Raw genomic sequence first — 26,190 nt, forward strand, 5'->3', positions numbered from 1 at the left:
ATGGCTGATTGAGAAAAATCTGTTTTGGCTGGCACGTCATAGCCCAATGAGAATTGCATCTATTAAGACAATTGTGTTTAGTGTTTTGCATTTTGTGTGAATAATGAGAAATAGTGTAGTGGCCCATTGTGTTGTTAATGGTGTGGGGTTTTGATGCACTGTTAGAGAATGGCGTTAGAGTTTCAGGAAATGCATCTAGAGATTGAAGAAAAACTGAACCACAGCTTCCTGGGTGAAGGGTTAGGTCAGTCCTCCTAGGCCACCCAAGTAAAAGTAGAAAAAGAAAAAATAATCACTTCTAGAGAAGTGAGGAGAGGAAGCAAGTTGAAACTGTCATATAGTATCTGCTGCACAGAGACGCATGATACTAACTGAATGGAGCAAGGAAATGCTAGGCTTTATTTGGACATAAAATGACTTACTTTGTAGTTTAGTATGAAGAAAAGAGCAGCAAACTGAAAATAGGTCTGGATATATCAAGTATCTGATGATTGAGACAGAAGATGGAGATGTCTGAGTGTGATCACATCTACGACAATGAAGATCCACTGGAAATAGAGGAGCGTCTACGAGAGAGGGAAGAGAGGACCTCCATCACAGCTGGAGCGACGAGGTGGAGGAGAGAATAGTGGACATCTATGAAAGTGCAGACAACTATGGGGGTCGTGACCCCAGATCAAATACGCAGAACACACCAGATCAGCAGCTAGGTGAGTCACACACACACACACACACACACACACACACACACACACACACACACACACACACACACACACACACACACACACACACACACACACACACACACACACACACACACACACACACACACACACACACAGCAAAATCACAAGTCATGTTGCACAATGAACAGGAATACTAGTAGCTGTGTAACAGTCCCTCTGGTGCTTGTGTTACTAAAACATGGCCGGCCTGTCTTCTTACAGGTGATGTTATCCAGCCAGTGAAGAAGACCTGCAGGGTGACTACAGTGTGTCTGCTGCTGATGTGTTTTCTCCTACTGGCTGCTCTTATAGGCGTTGTGCTCTACTGTGAGGCATTCACTTCCTCTATGGCACAAGAGATTCAGCATCCATTTTGGGCATTTGTTTCTACCTAAATTCTACCACTGTTTTTGATTTCCTGTGCAGATGAAAAAGCTAATGGCAGATTAGGAGAGAGGCCCTCAATGTCTAACTTCACTGGCAGATCAATAGAGAAGGTCCCAAACTGCACATCCACAGACAGAGGCAAAAAGACCCTCAACAACAAGACTGACCCTCAAGAAGACAATAACAGTGAGTCTATCTTATTCTACCTTCTGTGTGTGTGTGTGTGTGTGTGTGTGTGTGTGTGTGTGTGTGTGTGTGTGTGTGTGTGTGTGTGTGTGTGAGAGAGTGTGTGTGTGTGTGTGTGTGTGTGTGTGTGTGTGTGTGTGTGTGTGTGTGTGTGTGTATGTGTGTGTGTGTGTGTGTGTGTGTGTGTGTGTGTGTGTGTGTGTGTGTGTGTGCATTTATGAATGTACATGTACTGTACATTTGTGTGCATAATGCATTCATGCTATTGTTTGCTGCTCTTAGATCCTCTGCTCTTGCAGACCGTTTGTGTGAGACTGGATGTAGATCATTCAGCAACAGTATTTTCTATACTACTATCTATGCTCTGGATGATCATGTTTCTATCATATACAACTTTATCCACTGTGAGGCATTCACTTCCTCTATCACACCAGAGATTTGCACTCTTCAGCATCCATTCTATGTATTTGTTTCTACTTAAAGTTTACCACTGTTTTTTTTATTTCCTGTGCAGATACAAACGCTGATGGCAGATTAGAAGAGAGGCTCTCAATGTGTAACTTCACATCCACAGACAGAAGCAAAGTGCAGACCCTCAACAAGATTGTATTTGATCTCAGTGAGTCTGTCTATCTTATTCTGCCTTCTCTCTCTCTCTCTCTCTCTCCATCTCTCTCTCTCTCTCTCTCTCTCTGTCTGTGTTTGCATATAATGTACATGTACATGTACGTTTGTGTACTTTTGTTTGCTGCTCTTAAGATGCTCTCCTCTTGCAGACCGTTTCTGTGAGACTGGATGTAGATCATTCAGCAACAGTTTTTACTACATCTCTACTGGGGAATTGAAGTGGGAGGAAAGCAGGCTGGACTGTCTACAGAGAGGAGCACACCCCCCCCCCCCCGGAGTTGCTATTTGATTGTAAAAATCGTTTTACTGTCCATTTAATTTGATTAAAATGGTCAGACATTCCATACTTTGTTTGAGTGCTTCACAAGTGTGTGTTGATGTATTTTGTCTTTTTAACAATTCCACAGATATTCATCAATTCCTTGAACAAGGTCATTTGGATTGGTTTGAGTGACAGAGTTGAGGAGGGAGTCTGGAAATGGGTGGATGGTACTGTACTTCTGAACAGCACAGGGTAAGACATCCATTCTTCAGTCCTATTTAACAGTCATCACGTTGCCCTGATAATGCATTGTGCATCTTATTTTCCATCAAGTACAGTTAGCTACTTTTTTCTAACAGGTTCTGGCACAAAGGTGAGCCCAGTGAATCTAGCAAAACTGCAAACGAGGACTGTGTTGACACACCTTGGCCTCAAGAACTAAACAACTGGAATGATGCCCCTTGTGACGCTCGGAAATACTGGGTCTGCGAAAAAGTGATTGACTTCTAACATTATGTTAGCCTGGTTAAAACCATCCAGATCAGTGAACTCACATTTGATTCTGTTAACACAAATGTGTCACGTGACCGGATGGTTTAGCAGGGTAACACTGTGTGGTTTCTCTCAAATGAAAAGATACACCCACACCAAGAGTGCCATTAATTCACACAGAGAACATGATGCTCCTTTTAACTCTTGTGCAGAGCGTGAGATGAGATTCACACCTCACATCGACCACACAAGTAGTCATCCATATGCATCACACCCACAGCTGCAACACCACGATGCAACAATGCCAATGTCACATCTACTGTGTCAGCCCAGCAATAACAATACCTGATATCACTGCCCTAAAATATGACAAAGTAAAAACAACTGAAGGAATAATGTTACTTTTCTTTTTGGACAATTTGCTGCTTCTTGCATTGTATGTTTTCTCATTGTGCAAATAAACCTTTCTTAAAGCATTCTCATTTGTTAGTTAACATTTATTGGTGCAAGTGTGTGTCTATATTTTCAAAAAGTGGTGGTAAATGACACAACACTGTATATCTTTGTAGCCTATAGCGCGAAGCCACTTATAAAACTCAAGAGTGCAAGAATGTATATGAAACAATAGTTCACTCTTTATTCCTCATTACTGAACACACTCGTAGCAGATTTATCATACATCATCGACTTTCAACTGACATTTATAAATGGTATATCCAGTCAAGATTTTTTTGACACACACCCACATAAAATTTCTTACACATTGCACTTTTTTTTCATATTCTTTCTGTTGTATGATTAATAAAGTCATTAGAAGTCATTCAGATTGTAACATCTGCAATCCAGATGCTGTTTGTGGGTAAAAAAAAATAAGAACAAATAATTCTAGTGCCACATTATCCCACAACCATAACCCATCAATTCCACTTGCCATGCTGTAGGCTACCCACGAAGCCAGCTGAACGTTTCTATTCATACTGTCATAAGTGACAAAGACTGACCACTGAGGTAGGCTAAGTACATGCACTCTCTCTAGCAGACTGTTAGCAACCCTTCCCAGAGACGCTTGGAGAATCCTTTGGGGCTGTTGTAGTGTGCTGTGACTGTCCTCTTTCTTGCACTGTCCCTCTCAAAATACACACCAAAATGCTTCCACACATGCGAATATCAAACTTCTCTGAAATAAAATGTCACCAACTCAGTCACGTGCTTTGTACAAACATTTTTTTTAAGGCAGCAGGTTTTTCCTAAAGCATCAAAGGAGGTTTTCTTTTTTTTGTGCCACCCTGTTGCACTGGACGCTTCTTTTCTCACACACACACACACGCACGCACGCACACACACACCACAGGATGTATTTTTTACAAGTTTTTCTCCACTTGAGGAAACTAATGTACAGAAGACAAAATGTTTTGTGAAGCTCCACGTGTAAATTTCAACTGTTGTGCCTTTGTTTGGGAGTGATGAGAAAAACGCAGTGACAATAGTTGTAAGTCCATCACATTCAACTGCTTCTAAACCTGTCAATAGAATCAAAGGGATGGAGATTCACTTTAACACACAGCTTTAAACTACCCAGGGCATATAGCAGTACTGCTGATACCAAGTCCATATCAAGATAAACATGTAGAGCAGAGGGAAATGTGTTAATGTACATTCTACACATTACATTTGTGTTGCATCCAATGTCCTTTCCAATCACTACTTTAGGGCCCAAACTGGTGTGGCCTTCTGCATAGGGCACACACATCCGTAATGTTCTGGTTTAGTGTTTCTAAACACCTCTTGTGAGTGAAAGTTTCAAAGTACTGTCACATCAGAGCTTCAAATGCTGGTCCACTGCAATTCACTAAATCTCTTTCTTCTGTCTCTGCATTTTCACAAACTCTCTATTAATACACTCTGGTGGCGGTGTGTGTGAGGTCACTCACACTCTTAACACTTTTAAAAAGTAATCTGGAAATAAAATGAAGTTAGGTGGTGCTGGAAACACTAGCTAGCGGTGAGCTTCTGCTTGCATAGAAAAGATTTGTCAGCCATTCACAGTCCTGTGTTGTTAGGACGACCGCATATAGAGGATTTGGGAAAAAGCAGCAGCTTGGACATGATTGGTTAATGGTTACTTATAGCAACCTCCAAAATCACTCTGACAAGATCAGGCTCATTGCAGGCCAAAGTACTATCTGAGAAGAATCAATAGGTTCAGGGATTTTCAACTGATGGTGACCCAGGGACCGCCATTTTGATTAAGAAGCAACCGAAGGACCACTGGTGTGAGGAAAGGGGTTGAGATTATATGGGAACTACTTGGGCTGTAGGGTACCAACTCAGAATTCTGTCGAATCGGATGTGGCTGTTCAATACGAATATTCAACTATTCTTTTAATTTTTTTAATCAGACTATCTGACAATCAGAAACTCCATTGGCATGAGGTTGTTTGATTTGTTGAATTGGGACTTGGTTTTACGGTATTAATCGACTGATACTTATACCAAAATAAGCTATATATATATATATATATATCATGATCTATTGGGAGAAACCAAGCAATTCTATGCAAAATCAGACATTCAGCACTCCCATATAGCCGGAATGGAATGATCCTTGTTTCATAACCACATTCTGCGACTATTCGACTCAGATTGGCAGTCGAATCAGGCTCCTTCAAACGAATCATCGACTATTTAGGGTCACCTAGAGACTTATTGAATAGTCTGCTATGCCTTCACGGACCACCAGGGGGCCACGGACCACCAGTTGAAAACCCCATGGTTTAGGTTGTCCCTTGTTGCATTCAGCCACTTCCAGCTCCATCACATTCAGCCAAATCAATCATCAAACATCTATTGCCATGATTGCAGACCATCCCTGATCAATAGGCCATGTCTTACACACCTTGCATAAAAAGTAGGTCACTGCTGATCATTGCTTCTGTTGCAACCTTTTGGCAAGACCCACCCCAGTCATCATCCAACAATCTCTATGGGACTCCCATCTTGCAAAGATATATTTAAAATATAAGACAAATATAAATTAAGCTTTACTGAACAGAAAACTCTTATTATACCTTTATACCTATTATACTCTTAGACCTAAAGCAACTCTCAACTGAAAGGCAAAGATAATCTAGGTTTGGCGTCTCTGTTAAGGGAAAGAGGAAAATTATTTTGATTTCCAATCATCAGGAGGAAATCAGGAAGCATAAAAATTAAATAAATCTGAGAAACAGGTTAAAAAAAATGACAAAGGAAAATTGCAAACTCCGTTCCAGGAAAACACCAGTTAAGGGATAACCATGAGAATTGTTCATCAGTCACTGATCTTTGTCTTTCTTTCGTTTCCACTCTGTGTCCCATTGTATCCCCTTCTCTGTGTTCCATCTTCCCTTCAGTCCATCTGAAGGCCGTTTGCCCACATTTATTTCGCCTCGGTAAGGAAAAGCGGGTAAACTCCACTCTTGGCATTAACCGGCCATCCATCTCTCCCATCCCATTTGTCCGTAGGGCAGTGCCAACTGTCCCGTCCTCCGCCAATTATTCCTGCATGTTTGTCACCGGAATTCATAAATGGGCATACTGTGTTCTCGAACATGGTTGAGGTTTAGAGACTGGTACCTGCAGAAGTGATGAGTGAGAAATCAGAACCCAAAACCATGTACTAAGTGACAAATTATATTTTTAAATCATTTAGCGCATTAAGACAACACAGACATTTTTCAGCTCTCACACATCATCTATACTTTGTATTGTGGTGAACAACAAACACTGGTGGTAGTTACCATTCAGAGCTGCGATGGTAGTAGTAGCCCTCAATGGTGGCTGTGGATTTCTGGAAGCAGATGTAGTAGAAGCCGGCGAAGGAGGCGCCACTGATGTCTTTGATGGTGTGGTCTGGGACCAGAAACTGTTCCTTAAGGGCACATAATGTAGAAGGTGAGTGTTAGAGTTCAACATTAACATCAGGAAAAAGACGTGGTGGTGGGGGGGGGGGGGGTCAAAGCAGAATAATACACTAACCTTCCATCTCATGAAGACGTAATCACTGTTGTTCAGTGCCTCGTAGTCAAAGTCATCCGAGTTGAAGCTTTTGGCATATTTGCAAAAAGGCTGAAACTTGCCCTGTTAAGAGTCCATACAATACTGGTAAGATAACAAGAACTACGGAGACCACAACGGGACTACAACTACAGTGGAGCGTGATAACAGAATGAAGTTGCGTGGCGGCGGCACATACCCAGTGCTTCCTGTCCACATCCTCATCTGCGTCCCACTTCCGAGTTAAAAAAGGCCTCTTTCGACTAATAATTTCGCCAGCAAAGAATGTTGTGAGAGTGGGGTACTCCTGTAAAGGGGAACACAAATGAGAAAGGGAGAAATAAATGAGTGGAAATGACAACTGTCTGGAGTTGCATGTTGTTTCCAAGTGCACATTTACATAGATTAGATGATAGAGTACTTTATTTGTGATATTGACTGATATTAGTTTTTAAAGGCCACTGTTCCGTCAATTCATCACTGTGAGGTGCATGTAACATAAGGATGCTTTGGATTTTCAAACAACCTGGCACAGCATTCCACCAATTACCTCCTGTCTGATCTTACATACAGCTAGGCTGTGAATTATGCAACAATGGAACAGATTACAATACGAGGGGTACCACCCCTATGACAAATTTAGTAGCTCTTTTCCCATGTCTTGAATGTCTGTGTATTCAACAGCTTGATCAACTTGTCGTATAGATGATAAATAAGTGATAAGACAAAATCACCCAGCAGGCAGAATAGGCATCATTTAGCATGTTGATGTAACAGTATAGGTCTATAGCCACAACAGTAGATGCAGTGTGGGACCAACAAATACAATATCATCTTTACTGTACGTACAACACCCATCTTCTCTCTTGGCTCAAGATTCAAGATTCAAGATTTTTATTGTCACTCCGTGGTACAAGTATCACGTGTGAAATTCTTGTGCTGTGGACTCCGTTTACAACATAGTACAAATATAACAGGGCATATGAGTGCAAAAACAACAAGAGACACAACAAGCAATAAGGCAGTAGAGTGATAAGACAAGTCAGAGACAGTGGCATATTCACTGCACATAGGTGCACATGTCATGTGCATACTTTAGACGTGCTTAAACATTTTAAAATGTTTAAAACATACAATTAAACATTAGACATACATAATGGTAGCAGCTACAGTACGGTACAGTACAGCTACTACACTATTTGTGTATGTTAAGGAGTCTCGTGGCTGAAAGAAACTGAAAGGCCTGAAAGAAACTCAAGGCCACTACAAGAACCTGGTGACCTTTGCCATTTTAAATGTGTTACATACTGCACCAAGTGCAGAGTAGCCACACTTACGGTAGCTATAGGGGGTCTCTTTTAGACCAGACCTAGTGGCCTTTATACACGTCACGAACGTCAATCTTTGTCACATTCATGCCTGGCCTTTGACCAGTGTTTGACCAGTCTCTGTAAGACATCTGACCCAGTTTCATAAGCTTACCTCTGTCAGGCCTTTGATCTTCAGGTATCCACACAAATAGGAGTCCTCCACAGTCACATGCTGCACAAGACAAACATACATTTGTTGGACACATAATCACTGATCTCAGGTGGCTAACGGACCATAGAAAACAGGTGCAAAAAAGGTTCTCCTAATTCTCTATGAGGCAAAAATGCCAGGCTGGTGGTGGCATGAATCAGAGAAAACAACCCTACATGCACGGATGCAGGTGTTTAATTATCTGAAGATTCTCTTCCTAACTTGTGTCTGTAGAGTAGACACAGCTGTCAAAGCTAAAGCTAGGCCATTACACTCAGTGCCAATAATTTAGCTAGCTCCACGAAATAATGTGGTTGGGAAGCCCTGGCTAGCCGTTGTTATGCCTATTCAAATGTTTACTTTAATCAAATATGGTGCAAGTTAAAACTACCAGATTACTTAATCAAACACATTCCAGTGGCATGCCTCAAAATTAGGTCAGCGTGTCAGTGTAGTATGACAGCCATAAATAGCTAAATGAGCTAACGCCAGCTAGCTTAGTTAGCAACTGTGGCTAGCTAGGTTTGTGTTGACTTTGCTTTACAGCCAATTAAACTAACGTTAAAATCCAATAGGACGCATGTACATCGCTCGATAATCTACCTGCAAAACGACCTCCACGTCGTAGGAGTTCCCTTTGCTCTTCTGATAGCCCCGAAACTGTGAGCCGCTGTAGAGCAGGGAGGTGGCCACCCCGGGCTGCTGGCTGTTGATCGGGGCAGGGGGGATAAGAGAGGCCGAGGACGAGCAGGCCGAGGCGGTCGTACTGCAGCACTGTGCTCGGACACGGACAGGCATGATGAGCGCTAAGGCGTTACTGTCACCGACAGCCACCGTCATGAACCCTCTGACTGAGCAAGCCACACAGAGAGAAAGGTTACTGACAGCTACACACAGAGTCCTCCAGCTCCAAACTTTGCTCTATTTTTGCAGGCTGTCCTCCATAGACTAGCTAGTGAAAAAAATTGCAACGTCGCATTTCCGAACCCAGCGTCCCTCAATTTCATTGGCTGGGAATGAATTCTCAGCGCGAGCAAGAACCTCATTGGATGGTTTACTTTACACATTATGACATTTCACTCCATCATAGCAGATTTGGCAGACACATCTGCACCAGAGAAATGAAAACTCATTCACATGTATTTGGATAGGAAACTAATAGTTGGAAGAAACTCACAACAACACGCACCATGTTGGATTATCAAAGGTTCTTTATTTCCCACAAAACAGGCAGCAGAATATGGATTTTTCCAGAAGATTTCTATGACAATATGGAACAAACCAATGGTCTAGACCTGGATGAGAATAGACAGAATTCCAGAATTTGTGTAGTTTGAGCCACACTGTATTTTTATACAGTTTTCCAGATAGGTTGTAAAAATGTGCAAATGGATTAATGTTAATTTCAAGGCCTGGAGTAGCCAGAAATGAAATTGCAGGTGGGCCTGAAAGTAGATGGGCCACACAATTCATTCCATAATTGATGTAGCCTAATTTATACTGTCAAATGCACAAGCATTTGCAGAAAGAGGCAAGAGAGTCCAACCAAAGAAAGTGATTAGAATGAGTGTTTACATGACAAAATGTTATGTAACCCACCCCTCCCTACAAGTTAGCAAGTCAACAGTATATGTCACGTAGAAGTGGTGCACATAATCTGAAAGCTGGGAACCATGAAGATTAATTTGAGATGCAGCTCAGCACTGTGTCAAGGTTTTCTAGTCATAAATGTGTAATAAACATTGTGTTTTGGTTAGGCATCTATTCAAATGTTGAAACTTCAGAGTGTGGGCTTAGATTAGAATATTATGATGGAATTTATATGATGGCTATCCATCCCCATGCTCAATTATGTATCATAAATTATTGTAGTAGCAATTTTTGGGTTGATACAATTTTGTTGCAAGATCTAGCCATTTTTGACCAGTCAATAATTGATCAAAAATGGCCAAAAATCCATCCAAAATACCACATTAAGACGCCAAGACCTTGAGCAACATCATAGAAAAATCCATGCTGTGATTTGGTATAAAAAAAACTTGGTATCTGTAAGAATTGCATTTTTTTGGCGATTGGGTGGGTGCCGGTGGTGAGCACTTCTGTTCTGGAAATTGCTCAGAAATGCCCTTAGTGTCAATATACCTAGGAATGCCATACAGGACATCCACTGAATGCCCTAGATCCTGTTTGTGGCTGTAAAGTCATGTCAAGTCATACCCAATTTATACAATTCCAAGACTATTAGGGATCCCAGTGTGCAGAAATATTAAAATAGTCTAGAATAGGCCAAAATAACACATTTATACTCCATGCAAAAAAGAAAAAATAAATTCCAAAACCGGATGGGATTAGGATAAAGTGAGTAGGCTACCCATAGAACAACAACATAGAACCTGATTCTCATTCAGATATCTTGAAGTGAGCGGTCAAGGGAGTCCATTGAAAATAGCCATGCCAGTTTTTCTCTCCGCCTCGCAAAAGTTTAGCCTTCTTTGGAGCATTCTTTGGAGCATTCTTTAGCCTCTTCCCCAGCAAGCTAGCATGGCATGGTTGGTACCAATGGATGCCTTAGGTCTTCTAGTTTCATATGCTACCAGGACCATCACTCTATACCTTTAAAAATGAGCCCTGAAAATCAGTAATGTTGGCCACAGATGCAGAGGTTTTAAAGTCTTGTGATTGAATGGACTGGCAAGAAGTGTGTGGGCCTAGGCCCAGCCATATCTATGCCCCTCACTGATCATCCTGCTGCAACTCATCCAGCTGCTCCCTCAAATAGTCCATGTAGTTGTGGATCTCCGAGATGCGCTTGCGGTGCCGCTTAATTTCCTTGTCTTGGATCTATTAACCCACAAAGAGAAAGAGAAAATTATAACAAAATTATAACAAACCTATTAGACACAGAGGATATATTTATCCCTGTAAAAAGGATAATTTTGTGGGGATTGTTGTGATATACTTTAAGCTCCTTACCCCTTTAATGAGGACCGTCTTCCAGGCATTGATGCGTGTCACCAACTGGTTCTCTCGGTCGTTGATCTTCAGCAGGTGGGTATCATGTGAGGATGCCACTGCATTCATCACAAGGTCTTTGTCTGTAAACAGCTAGACAGAGAGAGCAGAATATCGATGGTAACATACAATAGATTCACATTGTAGTTTAAATGGCTGGGGCAGGGGCTCACATCAATGAGAGGGGAGAGATAAGATCCAGCAGGTGTGGATCAAAATAGGCATTGCACTAAAATATAACAAGGAACACTCCACTGACTATAATGGATAACACCAAACCTTGGATACCAAATGTCCATTTACAGCAAAACACTGACCATTCTCACTTCATCGGTCATGTCCTCCTCCTCATTCTTGGCCACCTTGTCCAGAGTTGCCAGAGCAATCTCCCTCAGCTTCCCATGGTGGCTATTCTCCAGATCCCGACACTGGGCAAATGTATGGCCGGGTCAAGGAAACTCTTAATCAGACCATCACTAATTTTTACACCAAATGGCATGTGTGCCATTCTGTACTATTATGCAAAAACTGACATCTGTATTGTTTCGGTCTAGTGTTTCAAAACACCTATTTGGGGGGGGGGGGGGGGGGGGGGGGTGAAACTGATTTTAGGCAATTCTATAGTTAACAATTAAAACAATTTATACATTTCCATTTACTTGTCATGCCTGTGAGTTAGAGCTGTAACAGCCAGTGTTATTGGGAATGCGTCAACGTTTCACAGTAAGAAAGGATATATTCCTTGAACAGTTTCAATGAAGTTCCCAACCATGTCCGAGATGTTCATCCCAAAGTCTTTGATGATGTCCTGAAATGAACATGTGCAGAATCATTAGGACTATAAACATTTAAATGAAGCACAATCTCAGTGTTTGTGGCATGTGAGTCCAATCTCATTCATGTTTCAGATCAAACAATTGCTGAAAATATCATGCACAATGTTAAGGTGTCATTCCCTCCTGTAAAAGATTAAACTAGTCAAACCTTCAGAGGATCTATCTTGATCATCCTCATCATCACTGTCAACTTTTCAGAATAAAAGTGGTAGTTTCGTCTAATTGTTAATTTACACACACACACACACACACACACACACACACACACACACACACACACACACACACACACACACACACACACACACACACACACACACACACACACACACACACACACACACACACACACCTACCTCCAGCTGTACGAGCAGCTGTGTCTCCAGGGCCATTAGGCTGTCACAGAGCTGGTAGATCTCTTGGCTGTAGTGCCTGAGCTTGGCGTCCAGCAGGTCTGTGTCTGACACATGTCGCGTCTCCGCTAGCCACTGTGACCAGGGGAGAGAGAACATTGCACTGATCGCTGCCATACCATATGTTGTGTTTGTGTGTTTCATGTGGTGTGTGTGAGTATGTGAATTGTTCATTTCCATGATGGCTATTCTCAAAAATCTGTGAGAATGAATTTGTAGACTCTCTGTAAATTAACGAGGTGGCACAAAGCAGTGGTTAATTGGGACTGGCTGGAATGCATGTATGGCTGTTGAGATCAGTGTATGTTTTTTCTGCATAAGGTCAAGCTCCCACAATGACTGATAGTTTGAAGAATTTTGTGTTGAATTCAGGCCTACCATGCAATCACTACCAATCAGCCACTAGAACTTGAAGTTGATAGGGATAGATCATGTCATCATGACAGAACCAAACCTACCATCCTCCCAGCTCACCTTTCTGCGGTGCTGCTCAAAATGTGCCACCATGTGTGCTGCCCTCTGCTGGTTGTCTGCCACTGCCTCCTTTTCAACACTCAAGAAGCTTTGCACCTCTGTTTCTCTCAGCTTGTGCTCAGACAGGCCTATTTCAAATACCTGCACACACAGCTCCACCAGCTGGTGCTCAAATGTAAGTGCAGGGTCAAGGAACTCAAGAAATAATTTCGGAATCAATCAGTATGACTTTGTACTTATCGCAGACAGACAGACAGATAGACAGACAGACAGACAGACAGACAGACAGACAGACAGACAGACAGATAGACAGACAGATAGATAGATAGATAGATAGATAGATAGATAGATAGATAGATAGATAGATAGATAGATAGATAGATAGATACATAGATAGATACATAGATATATACATAGAATCTTCCAAGGAGAAATGTCATCAATAATATACTTATATAAAAGACTACAAAGGATATGTCTGAAGCAGATCAGCCACTCCATGCAGGCAGTGCAGTTTATCTGTGTCTGGATCAACTGTGGACATGCTATCAAACAGATAGGAGCCATTCAGGAACTCCACAAAGGCATCCTGGAGGAAGGAAGTACCGAAAAGGTCTGCATGTGCAGGCACACATGCACACACACATACAGTACACACACACACACACACACACACACACACACACACACACACACACACACACACACACACACACACACACACACACACACACACGCACGCACGCACGCACGCACACACACACACACACACACACACACACACACACACACACACACACACACACACATACACACACACACACACACACACACACACACCACATGCACACGCACACACACACACACACACACACGCACACACATGCACACGCACACACACACACGCGCGCATGCACGCGCACACACACACACACACACACACACACACACACACACACACACACACACACACACACACACACACACACACACACACACACACACACACACAGTATAATATGCATATAAATCAACTTTGAATGCTCAATGGACAATGAATGCATCACATTACCCTGTGCAGTTGTAGTTCAGCTTCCTGATTCTTGCGAGTTTCCACAACCTGTTGCTCCTGAAGTTCATTGAGTCTTACTTCCTCAAGATGCAACTGGTATTTGGCAGATGCCTGCTTTTTCTGCATGGAAACACATAATGATGTACTGTACAATGTCAACATGGCAATTTATAATTTCATTTGTCAAAAATGGAGAGAATGCACACCGTGAAATCTCAGTGAGGTGCTGGTGACGGACAAGAATCCATAGGAAAAATAGAAACCGCACACTCTGGCTCCGATGCAATGAATTTAATAAATAGACAACGTTTCGGCCTGGTGGCCTTTGTCAAGTCATGTGAATTTATAATTTCATAAAATAACAAAAGAAAATGGTCATTACCATGTCTGTACTAAATACAGTTTAAATGTTTACGTGGAAAGAATGACAGCTAATCAGTTTGACAAGCCTGTAAAAGCTTTACAGTATTCTGATTCTCTGGGGAATAATATTGATAAGCCGTAATAAACCATTTGGTCACGCTTCTGCTGTAGATCAATGCTTTGATTTATAACAGGGTGGGCAATTATTTTTTCCTGGCCGGACACATGAGAAACCCAGTTTGTTGCCGGGGGCCTTTTTGTGTGTGTCATGCCGTAACCTCTAATTTTATCACTCAATTTGTAGAAAACATACTGTGCAATTATCCAGGAAGAAGCACACCCAAATGTTTCAAAATAAAAGCCAATTTAGGTCATCTCATTAGATGTTTCTAGCTTCATAAGTAAAATGGTGTGGTTTGTCTTGGACCTCCCGGGTCAGGCAGAACCATCATGAGGGCCACTTCTGGCCCCTGGGCCACATAATGCCCAGGTCTGATTTAGAAGGACAGAAGCTGTAAAACTCTAAAACTTGACACTAATGTGTCATGTGTAAAGCCCATGGCACACCAATCAAACATTATCCAACAAACACCAACAAACACGAACAGACAATTGTCTGTGAATGTTGGCAGATGTTGGAGATTGTTTGAAAGCATGGCACACCGACCAAACATATTCAGCACAACAGTAAACATGTTGTAAAACATGTAGAACATGTTGAATCCGGGCGAACATCACCGAACATCGCCGAACACGAACAGACAAGGACAGACAGCTATGGCACACCAAACGAACATCTACGTGTGTTCGTGTTCGTTCGTGTTTGTTGGAGAATGTTTGATTGGTGTGCCATGGGCTTAAGACTACACAGTAGATTGCGAGTTGGGTTTGCATCAAAACACACTGCTGTTAGTACTTACTGTCTGCTCATCAAGTAACCTGTAGTCTAGGTACACCAAGTCTGGAAAGTAGGCAGCAATGAAACATTTGTAATTATCCTCTTTGCAGATGGCATTTTCATACAGGTTGAGGGTGTGCAGGTTCTTGAACTTTCTGAGGTAGATCACCTTAAACAAAGGATGAGGTGCAATACACAAATGTTACATATCAGTATCCGTAAAAGCTTTCAAACTGTGAGAAGGGGGAATTTATCGTGTACATTATCTAACTGGCCCAGGAGGTTGTTTGCGATTGAGAAGAAAGTGAGTTTCTCAAGATTTTCCATGTTCTCAATGACGGAGATTCTATTGTTGTACAAATTCAGGACTTCAAGCTTCACCAGTGACTCCAGACCCTCAATTTTCTCTATGTTGTTGAACGACAGATCTGAAAGACACATGGAGAACATTTTTGTCTTGACTATTGCTTTTAATGGACTCATCTCTTTCTGAAGTTTTTCAGGAATATCATTTTACATTGCCTACAGATACAGTACATCTTTGCAGATACAAACACAATTTCCATATTGAAGTATTAGCAAAATACTTTTTCAAAGATCTTACTAAGCCACGTCAGATTGGTGAGACTGTCTAGTCCCTCAATCTTCTTTATGGTGTTGTTGTTCAGCTCGAGTTTGGTCAGGGATGTGAATTCCCATAAGTGGTCTATCTTCAGGATGTCTGTGGACACATAACTTTCACATACCCAAGAACAATAGACATTCATTCATTGAGTTATTAACTGAACCTTGATTAGTTTTCCTCACCTCTGTATGCCAGACGCAGCTGGAGGACTTCATTGAAGCTGATGCCCTCCTCCTTGGCGATGCGCCCGGCCTGTTCTTGAGGGCCTTGCTCCTCTACTGCCTTCTGCAGCATCTCCTCATCCACCACACTGGGCTCCACCTTACCATAACGCCTGCTCATCTGCCCTCTTGTTATAGGGGGTTGGGGCCACACTGAACTCAAACCTCTGCTTTCAGTGGGAACAGACAGGCTATGTATGTAGCCTATGGTTTCAAGAGGTCATATTTTGTCATTTTGGAGCTTGATTTGTTCAAGCAAAGATAAACAATAATGCAAGATAAACATGTTAGACATGATGGATAGGACCCTAACATTATATGTAGTTTGCTAACAGATTAGCTAATGTTTACTAGCTCGGGGATCTAGGCTACCTAACTCCACCTGTTTCACAACAACATAGAAACTGATTAGTCAATAATGTTCTCTTTTCAGTGCTCATAATTTGTCAGGGAAATCAATACACGTTTCAATCAATAATGTTAATAATAAGGTCAACACCTTACCTCTGCTTACAGTCTCAAACCTGGGTATGTATAGCGTTGCCTAGCAACTGACTGATTCTGAGCTGCATTCAACTGATCCAATTTACAAAATGTTTTGAACAGTAGTGGGTCAGATATACAGCACATGTGGAGTGTAAAAGGATGTTATCCCTTTCCTCTTAGTTACAGAATATACTTGCTTGTTTTAATAATATAATCAAATACCTACAGTATTTGATAAGGAGATGTTTGGCAACAATATATAATATTTCCCCCCCATGCTATAATGTAGGCTACATCTATTCAAAATGTACATTTTATATACTGCAATATTAGTGTTGATGCCTGGGTTCTTAATTCTAGCTGTTCTGGATTTGCGTAAACAATTTGAAACACATTTGTACGTAAAGTTGAAGCCGGTCTGTTGAACATACCTTTAACAGTGAAGGTAACTGACATTAGCCTCAGCCATACATATTGAACTTGTGGAGTGTTCTTCCAATTGGATTCCTCTGAGGGCGGGACTTGATGATAACGCGTTCCGGCTTCCAGCCTCTATCATTCCCGAGCGGATTGTTTGTTGTCAAGATGGAGTTCTTACTGGGCAATCCGTACAGCACTCCAGTGGGTCAATGTGTAGGTAAGTTAGCCTTGAAAAAATATATAAACTGGGATACTTCATCTACTAACTCATACAAAGTTTGAACGTGGACCAACATTTGTAGATGTGGCGTCAAAAACGTCGCCTCATTGGAAATAGCGAGCTAGCCAGCATCGTCGCAGCAAACGTCAGCTAGTTGGAATGGGCTTCCAGCTAATGATGTTAGCCAGCTAATTTAGCTTGCTGTAATCTTAGTTTTGCACTATATCATCATCATTGTATTTATACCAGACGACCGTGTGTGATGTATGCTTATGCTCAGTTTGCAAGGAAACTGAGTCAAGGGGATGTGAACGGTATGGGTAGCTATAGCCTCAACGCGAGACTCTTCAGTCAGAATGAAGAGTCTCGCGCAGTGACCAGTGACCACGGCCTGCATGGACTATGTATATCGTAAGCGTATTCAATACATTTTCTCAATTGTAGCACACTTTAATTCAACAGACTGCCTTGTCAACTTGGTTGCTCTGACCTCTGAATTTCTGTGCTTAGTTTTGGTGAGTCAGCTGTGTGCAGACTGGGTGAGGAGAGAGAGCCACTATAGTGGCTTACCACATCCCCTTGGTATGGGTACACATCTCTAGCCCTTCTCGGGCTACTAGGGTACAACTATCCTCAGTTTCAGCTTGTTTAAAACTGCTCAGAGATCAAGCAACCTCTGACTCTGTTGTCCCCAAGGCTTTGCAGTTCACAGAAACAATACATTTCTATGAGAGGAAGAGAACAATCATGAGAGGAAGAACCTGATGACCACAGACCAGACTTTCTGTTTTGTCTGATAATGTAAACGAATCTAGAGTTGAGAATGTAAAAAATAAAAAAGTATGGCTTTGTTGACCCACGGTGAGGCCCAGTGGATGTGATGAGGAAGTATCCATGGTGTATTCCCTGAATATCACCCTCCCCACGGACCCCACCCCACTGTTTTACAACCAACATCCTTCCTGATATCTTCCTGACAAGATATATATATATATATTTTTTTTTATGGTTTCTTTCTTCGGCATTACTGTATTAGCCTACCGTTACCCTACTTACTGTGAACAGTTCGTACTTGCTTTTAAATGCTTGTGTTTGTGAAGTATCCTGTGGCAGAAAAGATGTTGGAGCTTTTCCTGTTTTACCATAGCGTTTTGCTAAGCTGCTGCAAAACAGATGTTGGTCAACAATCAACATTCATTTCTCACCAATGTTGACCTGCGTTCCGCTGCAGGCTTTGGAGTTTGGATGGTTGATGAAAGTCAGATTTTTATATCACATTGTATATGAGGAGGCAGGCTTGACTCAACTCACTATCCTCACAGCTACAGCAGCTTAGGCAGCCTTAACTCCTGTAATTTGTTTCAATATGGTGGATCACTATTTCTCTGCCCTCCTCACTACTGATGTGAGTGATGAACAGGCCAGGACCCCCCCCCCCCCCCCCCCCCCCCCCATCAGCTACAATGCATCCTTGAATTGACCATCCACTTTAACTGTTTTACCAGCCAAGTAGAATTTTCGAATAGAACCTCCACAAACATGGTGGTTGGTTACTTGTCAATGTGGCTGCTAGATGAGATCATTTTAGCAGCCACAAACAAAATTCACCAGCAGTTTAGTCTGGCATGGGGCCGGTGTTCATTTCATCTATGTGTGAGTGAGTGAGTGTCCCTGTGGGTGTGGTTCGTCTTGCTGTGGTCAGGCTGCAGTCATGGTTGGTTGGCTTCCCGGTAATGACATCTTGCCAAATGAAACACGTGGACTAAACTAACTGTGTAATGTTCCACATCATGGTCAGTATAAGTTGATGTTCTCATAAGAAGGGCTTCAAATAGTTTGCTGCCGGGGATGGATGGATATGATTCACCAGGCAAGGTCACGGTGTATCACTGACACAGTCATGGATCCATTAGTTGCATGTTAACATCGGGGAAATGTTGCTGGGTGAATACGTGCACATAGTACTCATTACAAAAGGCCTCAGGGATTTCATGTTTTCTATTTTTCTGATGCAAACTGCAGTTATGATGTTCTTATTATGACTAAGGGTTTGCTTTGTGTAGCCTGTCTCATACTTTGAAGCAAGTTGCTTTTCACTTTCTAGAGAGATAGCAGGCAGATAGCCATGCAGTATACTCGTCATGCTCCTGGGTGCAGTTGGATGGAAATGGGATGGGATGCACCGATCCACTTTTTTCACTAACGATCCGATTCCGATACCTGAATTTGGATATCTGCCGATACCGATATTATGCCGATACCAATATTTTTCTTGAATATACAGTATAGGCAAAGATTTGGCCAATTAAAAATTATTTTTTTTAAATATACCTTGCAAAAAGCAGACAAAATTAAAAAAATATACAAGGCAAAGAAGATTACTATTATACATGGGCAAATTACGGCCCCCTGTGCGGCTGGAATTGCAATAAAAAAAAAAAAATCCGGATTCCGATCCGATCCGTGAATTAGTGCCAATATCGGCACCCGATACCGATATTGGATCGGATTGGCCCCATCCCTAATGGAAACAGATGGCCTTTGGAGGAAGGAAGTTTTTGTCTTCGGGAGTTTGAGGGCCTTTCACTGCTGGTCTGGCCTGTGTGTGCTCTCCTCGCCACCCACTGGTCAGCTGCTCTGTGCCAAGTCATCCAAGATGGCCCCCACCAGCACCATCCATCCGCCAGCAACGGCTCCATTGCCTCATGTTACAGAGGTCCCTTTAGGTCAGGCGATGGGCTGTACCTGTATGCAGCATTGCAGCACATCTTCGATTTCACCATTTCACAAGAGCGAGATCGCTATATCCCCAGCCTAATCTCTCTGGCTGAGGAGCTGAACTGTACAGAGTTGTATAGCCAGCTGTCTGCTTGGCTGTGGCAGTGGCACCTTACACCACAGCAGCTAGACGGACGGTCAGGTTACCTCAGAGAGAGAGAGAGAGAGAGAGAGAGAGAGAGAGAGAGAGAGAGAGAGAGATGATGATGATGATGATGATGATGATGATGCATGCATTGTAAATAACTTAGTAACAGAGCTTCTTCATTTCCTAAGTGACTTGAGAATGGGGTGGAGGTGGTGATGATGTGCACAGGGAGGCTCAGGCGGTGTGTTTATCTGATGTGCATCTTTGGTCAGGATATACATGGAGTGTTATGGCCACCTTTCCCCTGTGCTCCAAGTTAAGTTAAGTTAGCCTAACTGCTCTAACTCTTCTTTCCCTAAAAGTCAGCAGCATATTGGAGAAAGTCTATCAAATAAAAGCGAGGGAGGCCTAGTCAAACTAATGCCCTCTAGAACCCAACAGTCTGCCAATCCATTACTGCTCTAGTTAATGCAGTACATTATCTACTGAGTTGAGGAACTAACCAATGATAAATGGATGTGTGATGATGACACAAATGTAAGAAGACAATAATCATCTCAACTCGTCCCTGGATTCCCCGCTTTTAATAATGAGACAATTTTAGAATGGGAGTAGGACATAGGACAGGACATTTTCTGTCACCTTTATAAACCTAGTAGATCACTGTCACAGTAGCTGATGAATGCTGGTTAGATCCGTGCCAAAGAGCCTAGTAGAGTAAACACACGTATCTTCTATTTTTTATTTTTCTCACATTTTTTGCCCCTGCTGTCCCGGTTGTTGCTCCACCCCCTCGGCCGATCTGGGGACAGTCGTTATCAGCTATAGCACATTTTTCTGGCTGGTGACTGACTGTGTCCACTGTTGCTGACCCTTGCTCCTTGACAAGGTATGTGAAGGACGGGGAAGAGCAAGAGGAAGAAAAAAAAGAAAAGAACTGAGAGTAGAAAAGAGATAGTAAATTAAATTAAGTTGTAAACTAAGATGTAGCAAGCGTGAGAATAATTGAGAAAGGGAGAGTATTAAGGGAGTAAAACACAGGGAGGGAGACAAGCGAAGAGAGGGAGAGAGATATGTGTCTTTGTTGGCAGCTTGGCAGTGGCTGGTACAGCCTGTCACCCTGTAACTCACGTGATGATGACTGCCTGTACTGGTGTGCTGTCTGTCAATAACCAGACCTGAGAGGAACACACTCAGTCTGGAGGCAGTTCACTTTATTAACAAGGCTGTGTTTGCTTGTTGCAGGTCATGCTAGCTCACTATAGATCCAGATCTTTGATGTTTTTGATTTTCTGCCACTACTACTCTGCCGTACCTTGACCTGCCAATCCACTTGAGCAATGAGCATATACAATTTCATTTCATTGTTTGTTTGTTTATTTCTAAAACACAGCAAACAGGCACAAAACAAACAAGGATCAGGGGCTAAAAATAATAATGGAAAATAATAACACATGTTAAAAGCATTATGCTACATTACCAAGGAGCATGGGATATCCCAGAGGAAGTAGCTGGTTAATCCTTTTGTGTGGGTGTGTGTGTGTGTGTGTGTGTGTGTGTGTGTGTGTGTGTGTGTGTGTTAGGGCTGCACAATTAATCGTATTTTCATCGTCATCGCAATATGAACATCCGCAATAAACACATCGCAAAGACTGCCTCAAACGCAATGAATAACAAAAGTGGTTTTATTTACATGCGTCATGCATTCCCACTCAGCATCTGATCATTTTGTCTTGTGTTGTAAATCCAGCGTACACCTTTCCCTTGCAACAGTGCGCTCCGCCCCTCTGCCAAAGCCCAAACACGCTGTGTGTAGTTTCAGCTAGAGTCAGTGTGTATTTCATTTCTTTATTCAGTGGGCATAGGCTATGTTTGGGGTCTATGTTAGCATTATTAAAGCAGAAAGACATAGGAACTGTATAGCTAATATGCATACTTTAATATTTGTTTATTTATCGCAAGTCGTATCGTCATCGTTATATTGAACAATGTTATATCGCACATCGCAGATTTTCCTCATATCGTGCAGGCCGTGTGTGTGTGTGTGTGTGTGTGTGTGTGTGTGTAAGATGGGAATCAAAGTTAGCGCCAAAAAGTGTCTTAGTGCTTGCCAGTCTGTGACAATTTGCTCGAGAGGGGAGACAGAGCGAATAGGTCAAGGCTGTCAGGCCTGTCCAGTGTAAAGGAAGGCAACACGGCCCAAAGAGAGGCTCTTGGCCTGGGCATGACAGCTTGCTCTGGGCCCCTGGGCTGCAGCCAGAGAAGCTCTTCCTGTCCATGCTCCAAAATCATCTAATGACCATCTACTGAGTGTCAGTCAGAGGGAGTCAGTCATAGCTCACTTCTTCCATTCTGAATCTCACCTCAAATATCTGCAACCCTGGGAGATCTCAGCATTCTGAGGCATGATGGATGAGGGCGGGGCCGGGGGGAGGCAGGGAGAGACAGCGTGTGGGACACAGTGATGACTCCTGTGCTGCTTCATCACTATAGCCTCTCACCATCTGTAACACATTATTTCCTGGCTGTAGCCAACATGCTCTGAAAAGGTGGGGTGTGTGGAGTGTGAAGGGGAAAGCAGGTCGCTGTTTATCAGGACTGCGATGGCTGAACACAGCTTTGTCATCACACCCACAATCAATGTAACTTTCCACAGAGATATCTGCTGTGCAGCTGGCTGTTGCACCGTTGCAGCTGTTTGCTAGAGCTGGATGTGACTGAGCAGACCTAGACGTTGTATCATTCAGCATGGCTTCTACTAGCAGCTTGTCCAGGCTGCTCACACCTCCAAAAGATTTTCTAATATCAACATGCAGGGAACAGCTACAGTCGTTTTCTTATATGGCACACCATGCTATAAGTTGTTTTTACCAGCCTAAGATTCAGTTTGTCATTTAAGACTTTGCTGCAATTTTTCTGCAAAAAAATGTAAGCTAATCTCATTTCATAGTGAAATTGTTTTTGCAATGAAGCAGAACGAGTACAAGCAAGACATTTGGCCCGAGACATTTGATTTTTTGGAGACGTTGATCATTCTACAGTGAGTCTACTCACCTGAGTGATCAAAGAGAGTATGACTTATGATTCATGGCACACTTTCCTTATAGTCTCTCTACACACACAGAATATTCACTTGGCTGAAGAAACCGAGACATCTGTTTTCTGAAGCATAGAGGACTGCAGTCTGCAGCCCCATGTTGACTTGTTATGCAACACTTTTTACACTAACTGTTATGTAAGCAATGTGCTGTTTTAATTAGTCTTCATTGACTCTGTAAGCCCAGACGACAGACCAGGCTGGCTATAATATAGTGGCAGGGCACTGCCTCTGGGTGAGGCGTCAACACCTCCCTACAGTGCTGCTAGCTCAGCCCAGCCTGGTTTCCTCTTGTTGAGAGACCCGTTTAGCAATGACGCTATAACACATTCTCTACAGAACTGAAACTGAGTTAACTGTAGGGTGTTATGTATCTCCATATAGGGGTGTTGTCTAAGGTTGAGTGAACAGTATGGTCTATGCCAGTGGTTCTCAAACTTTTTCACCTCAACGACCCCTAAACAGACACAAATTAGACCACGGGACGGACCCCCATTTGATAAGATTTTGTTCCAGGGGGATCCATCTAATAAGGTTTTAGCTTTTGTGACGACCCCCTCCCACTCTGTGGCTGAGCCTGGTGTTGGGGTCGTTAGGCTGATTGGGTGCACCCTGGCCCGGGGCTTAAGAAGACCTTCAGACTAGTGTCCTCTAGAGAGAGAGTGGTGTCAGCGGAGGACCAAAATGCGAGACTCATTAGCCAATGAACAGCCAGGAATGTGTCTCGCGCTACTTTTGCATGCTAAAATAAAGCTGATAATGTACAATTTGATTCAAGGGGGGAAAAACCCTTTCAGAGTACAACACAAACTGTCTATTTTGCTGCAACTCGACAGTGCTGCTTAATCCAGGACCTTACTTCCTGGAACTCTTGAGAGTAAAAAACTGACTGAAATTGTCTGAACGTTTTCTTAAGCCTAGTGAGTAGTACCAGGTGCAAAGTCATACTACATTCTGTTTGATCATGTGACCTCTGTGCTGCATACTTGCAATAAGTCAAATTTCTTCAGTGAAAAATAAATTACTGTTTTTGCTGGGGACTGGCTGGACCCTCCCCAAGGACCCCTGGAGGTCCCTGGATCCCACTTTGAGAACCACTGGTCTCTGCAGATTCAGACGCATTTGTGTCTGTCCAAAACAAAACACTGGCCTGTCCATTAGGCCCACAGGCTTTTCAAACCATACAAACTCAAGTGCCACGCCCCTCACTGGACACTGGACAGCTCTAGTCTAGAGCCAGAGGCTCCTTTATGGGTAGATGTGGCTCTTTTAAATCCTACTTCAAACAAACAAATAAATAAATAAATAAATAAATAAATAAATAAATAAATAAATAAATAAATAAATACATAAATAAATACATACATACATACATACATACATACATACATAGATACATACATATACGGTACATACATACATACATACAAATACAAAAAAATTAAGATGTTTGTTTGTTTGGCTGCTCCTGAGTAGTGTACCACTGGATTAACGTAAACCTTATCGCTAAGCAATGTTTCCCACAGGTTGTCAGTTGACTTCAGTGCCGTTGGGGGAGGGTTTATTGACTCGTTATTGACATTTAGCCCAGTAACTGCCCCCGGCAATAAAGTCTCTCTCCGCTACATTTCAAACCATCACCAAACTGTCAGTTTGTGTTGGCACTGATTGTGACTCAAAGGAGCATGCTGTGTCATAGGTGCAATGAATGAATTAACTGTCATCATTGTACTTCATTAAGCCGGGCATACACTGTATGAACCGAGCCCGTGTTTTACCTGATTTGTGAGCCGCACGACTCATTTTAGACTCGGGCCAAATGTACGCCTCGTCGGCGTCGTTTGCTGTACGGTGTACACAGGGCAGCGTTTGGTGTACGGTGTACTGTACACACACGGGCAGCGAGGACGATTAACTGCTCTCAAGTGGCTGTCGGACGCTCAGATGAATTTCTGACATGTCAGATTGTCATGTCAGAAATTCATCAGAGCCAAGTCGATTCCTCAAACTAAGTGCCTTTTCCAGCTCCATTAGCTCACCGGCAGGGGTGCTCTTTACACTTCCTGAAAGTTTCAGTGCGATCACACATAAAATGGCATAGCTGTGGCCGAACACAACTTCTGCTCACTCACTCACAGAGACTTCACATTGGCACTTGGCCGCAAAGTCATGGCACCCATCATGGCACCTGAAATGAATCCAAATAGAAGTGTTTACTTGGCGGGCTGCTAACGTACCTGGTCCAGACTGACATTCATATTTCATGGCTAACACCCTGGGATCACAATGGAACCTACAATGAGAAGGTGTCATGGACTTTGGAATCATTTCGCTAAGTATCTGGTTGACCTATTGTCTACTGTCTTCCTCCAGAGAGGGCCACAGATGGGGGGCTGCAGAACGAGGACTGGACCCTCAACATGGAGATCTGTGACATCATCAATGAGACAGAGGAGGGGTGAGTTCCTGCACTGTGCTGAGTTACAGTTTGCTGAAGTAAACATGGGATTATTTAGTGTTCTACTGGACTAGTGAGCTCGCTTACACCAAAAAAAGACTTCTGATCAGGGGACCTGTGTTGGTCCCACGGGCCACGACAGCCAGTCGTCTGAGTTTTTGTCATGGAAACGTGATTGTTTATTGTTGTTGTTGCATAGTCTTGCTAATTTTATGAGTTAATCTGAGCTTGATAAATCATCACTGACTGACTGACTGACTGACTGACTGACTGACTGACTGACTGACTGAATGAATGAATGACTGACTGACTGACTGAGTGGCACAAGCAAATAATACACACAGACTACTGTTTCACAACCAGACACAACACAAAGCCATTTGTTTTTGTTAGCGGTCATTAGTGTCATAGAATTGTGAGATGAAAGCTGGTGCTCCCCCCCCATTATTTTTGCTAAATAATAATAAATGGGCTCTCTAGCATTAATATTT

At 42.6% G+C, this 26,190-nt stretch overlaps 3 protein-coding genes across 4 annotated transcripts in view; 1 reads left to right on the plus strand and 2 right to left on the minus strand.

Moving 5' to 3' along the window:
- Nucleotides 1-3,298: 3,298 nt before the first annotated feature.
- Nucleotides 3,299-9,159, minus strand: gid4 (GID complex subunit 4 homolog). Its single transcript, XM_083650217.1, has 6 exons — nt 8,842-9,159; nt 8,200-8,259; nt 6,917-7,024; nt 6,700-6,801; nt 6,462-6,592; nt 3,299-6,297 (listed from the first exon to the last, which is right to left on the minus strand). Exons 1-6 carry the CDS (start codon nt 9,076-9,078, stop codon nt 6,234-6,236), a joined length of 702 nt encoding a protein of 233 aa, XP_083506343.1. The 5' UTR covers nt 9,079-9,159; the 3' UTR covers nt 3,299-6,233.
- Nucleotides 9,160-10,971: 1,812 nt separating this feature from the next.
- Nucleotides 10,972-16,273, minus strand: drc3 (dynein regulatory complex subunit 3; the record flags this gene model as incomplete). The annotated part of the gene is given in 13 exon segments (XM_083650010.1): nt 10,972-11,079; nt 11,212-11,343; nt 11,568-11,687; nt 11,973-11,989; nt 11,992-12,058; nt 12,443-12,574; nt 12,974-13,114; nt 13,470-13,562; nt 14,046-14,165; nt 15,329-15,475; nt 15,568-15,734; nt 15,911-16,027; nt 16,114-16,273. Coding segments are annotated over 13 exon segments (1,521 nt in total).
- A 923-nt stretch (nt 16,274-17,196) lies between these two features.
- tom1l2a (target of myb1 like 2 membrane trafficking protein a) overlaps nt 17,197-26,190 on the plus strand; it is a 32,565-nt gene continuing 23,571 nt past the window's right edge. The window contains exons 1-2 of one of the 2 annotated variants that reach the window (XM_083649405.1): nt 17,197-17,275; nt 25,615-25,699. In XM_083649405.1, coding sequence (XP_083505531.1) covers nt 17,224-17,275; nt 25,615-25,699 — 137 coding nt within the window. In that variant the 5' untranslated portion in view covers nt 17,197-17,223. The remainder of the gene's footprint in view (nt 17,276-25,614; nt 25,700-26,190) is intronic. The other variant, XM_083649404.1, reaches the window with a different exon arrangement.

Source organism: Poromitra crassiceps (genome assembly GCF_964638095.1).
Source record: "Poromitra crassiceps genome assembly, chromosome: 13".
Lineage (NCBI taxonomy): Eukaryota > Metazoa > Chordata > Actinopteri > Beryciformes > Melamphaidae > Poromitra > Poromitra crassiceps.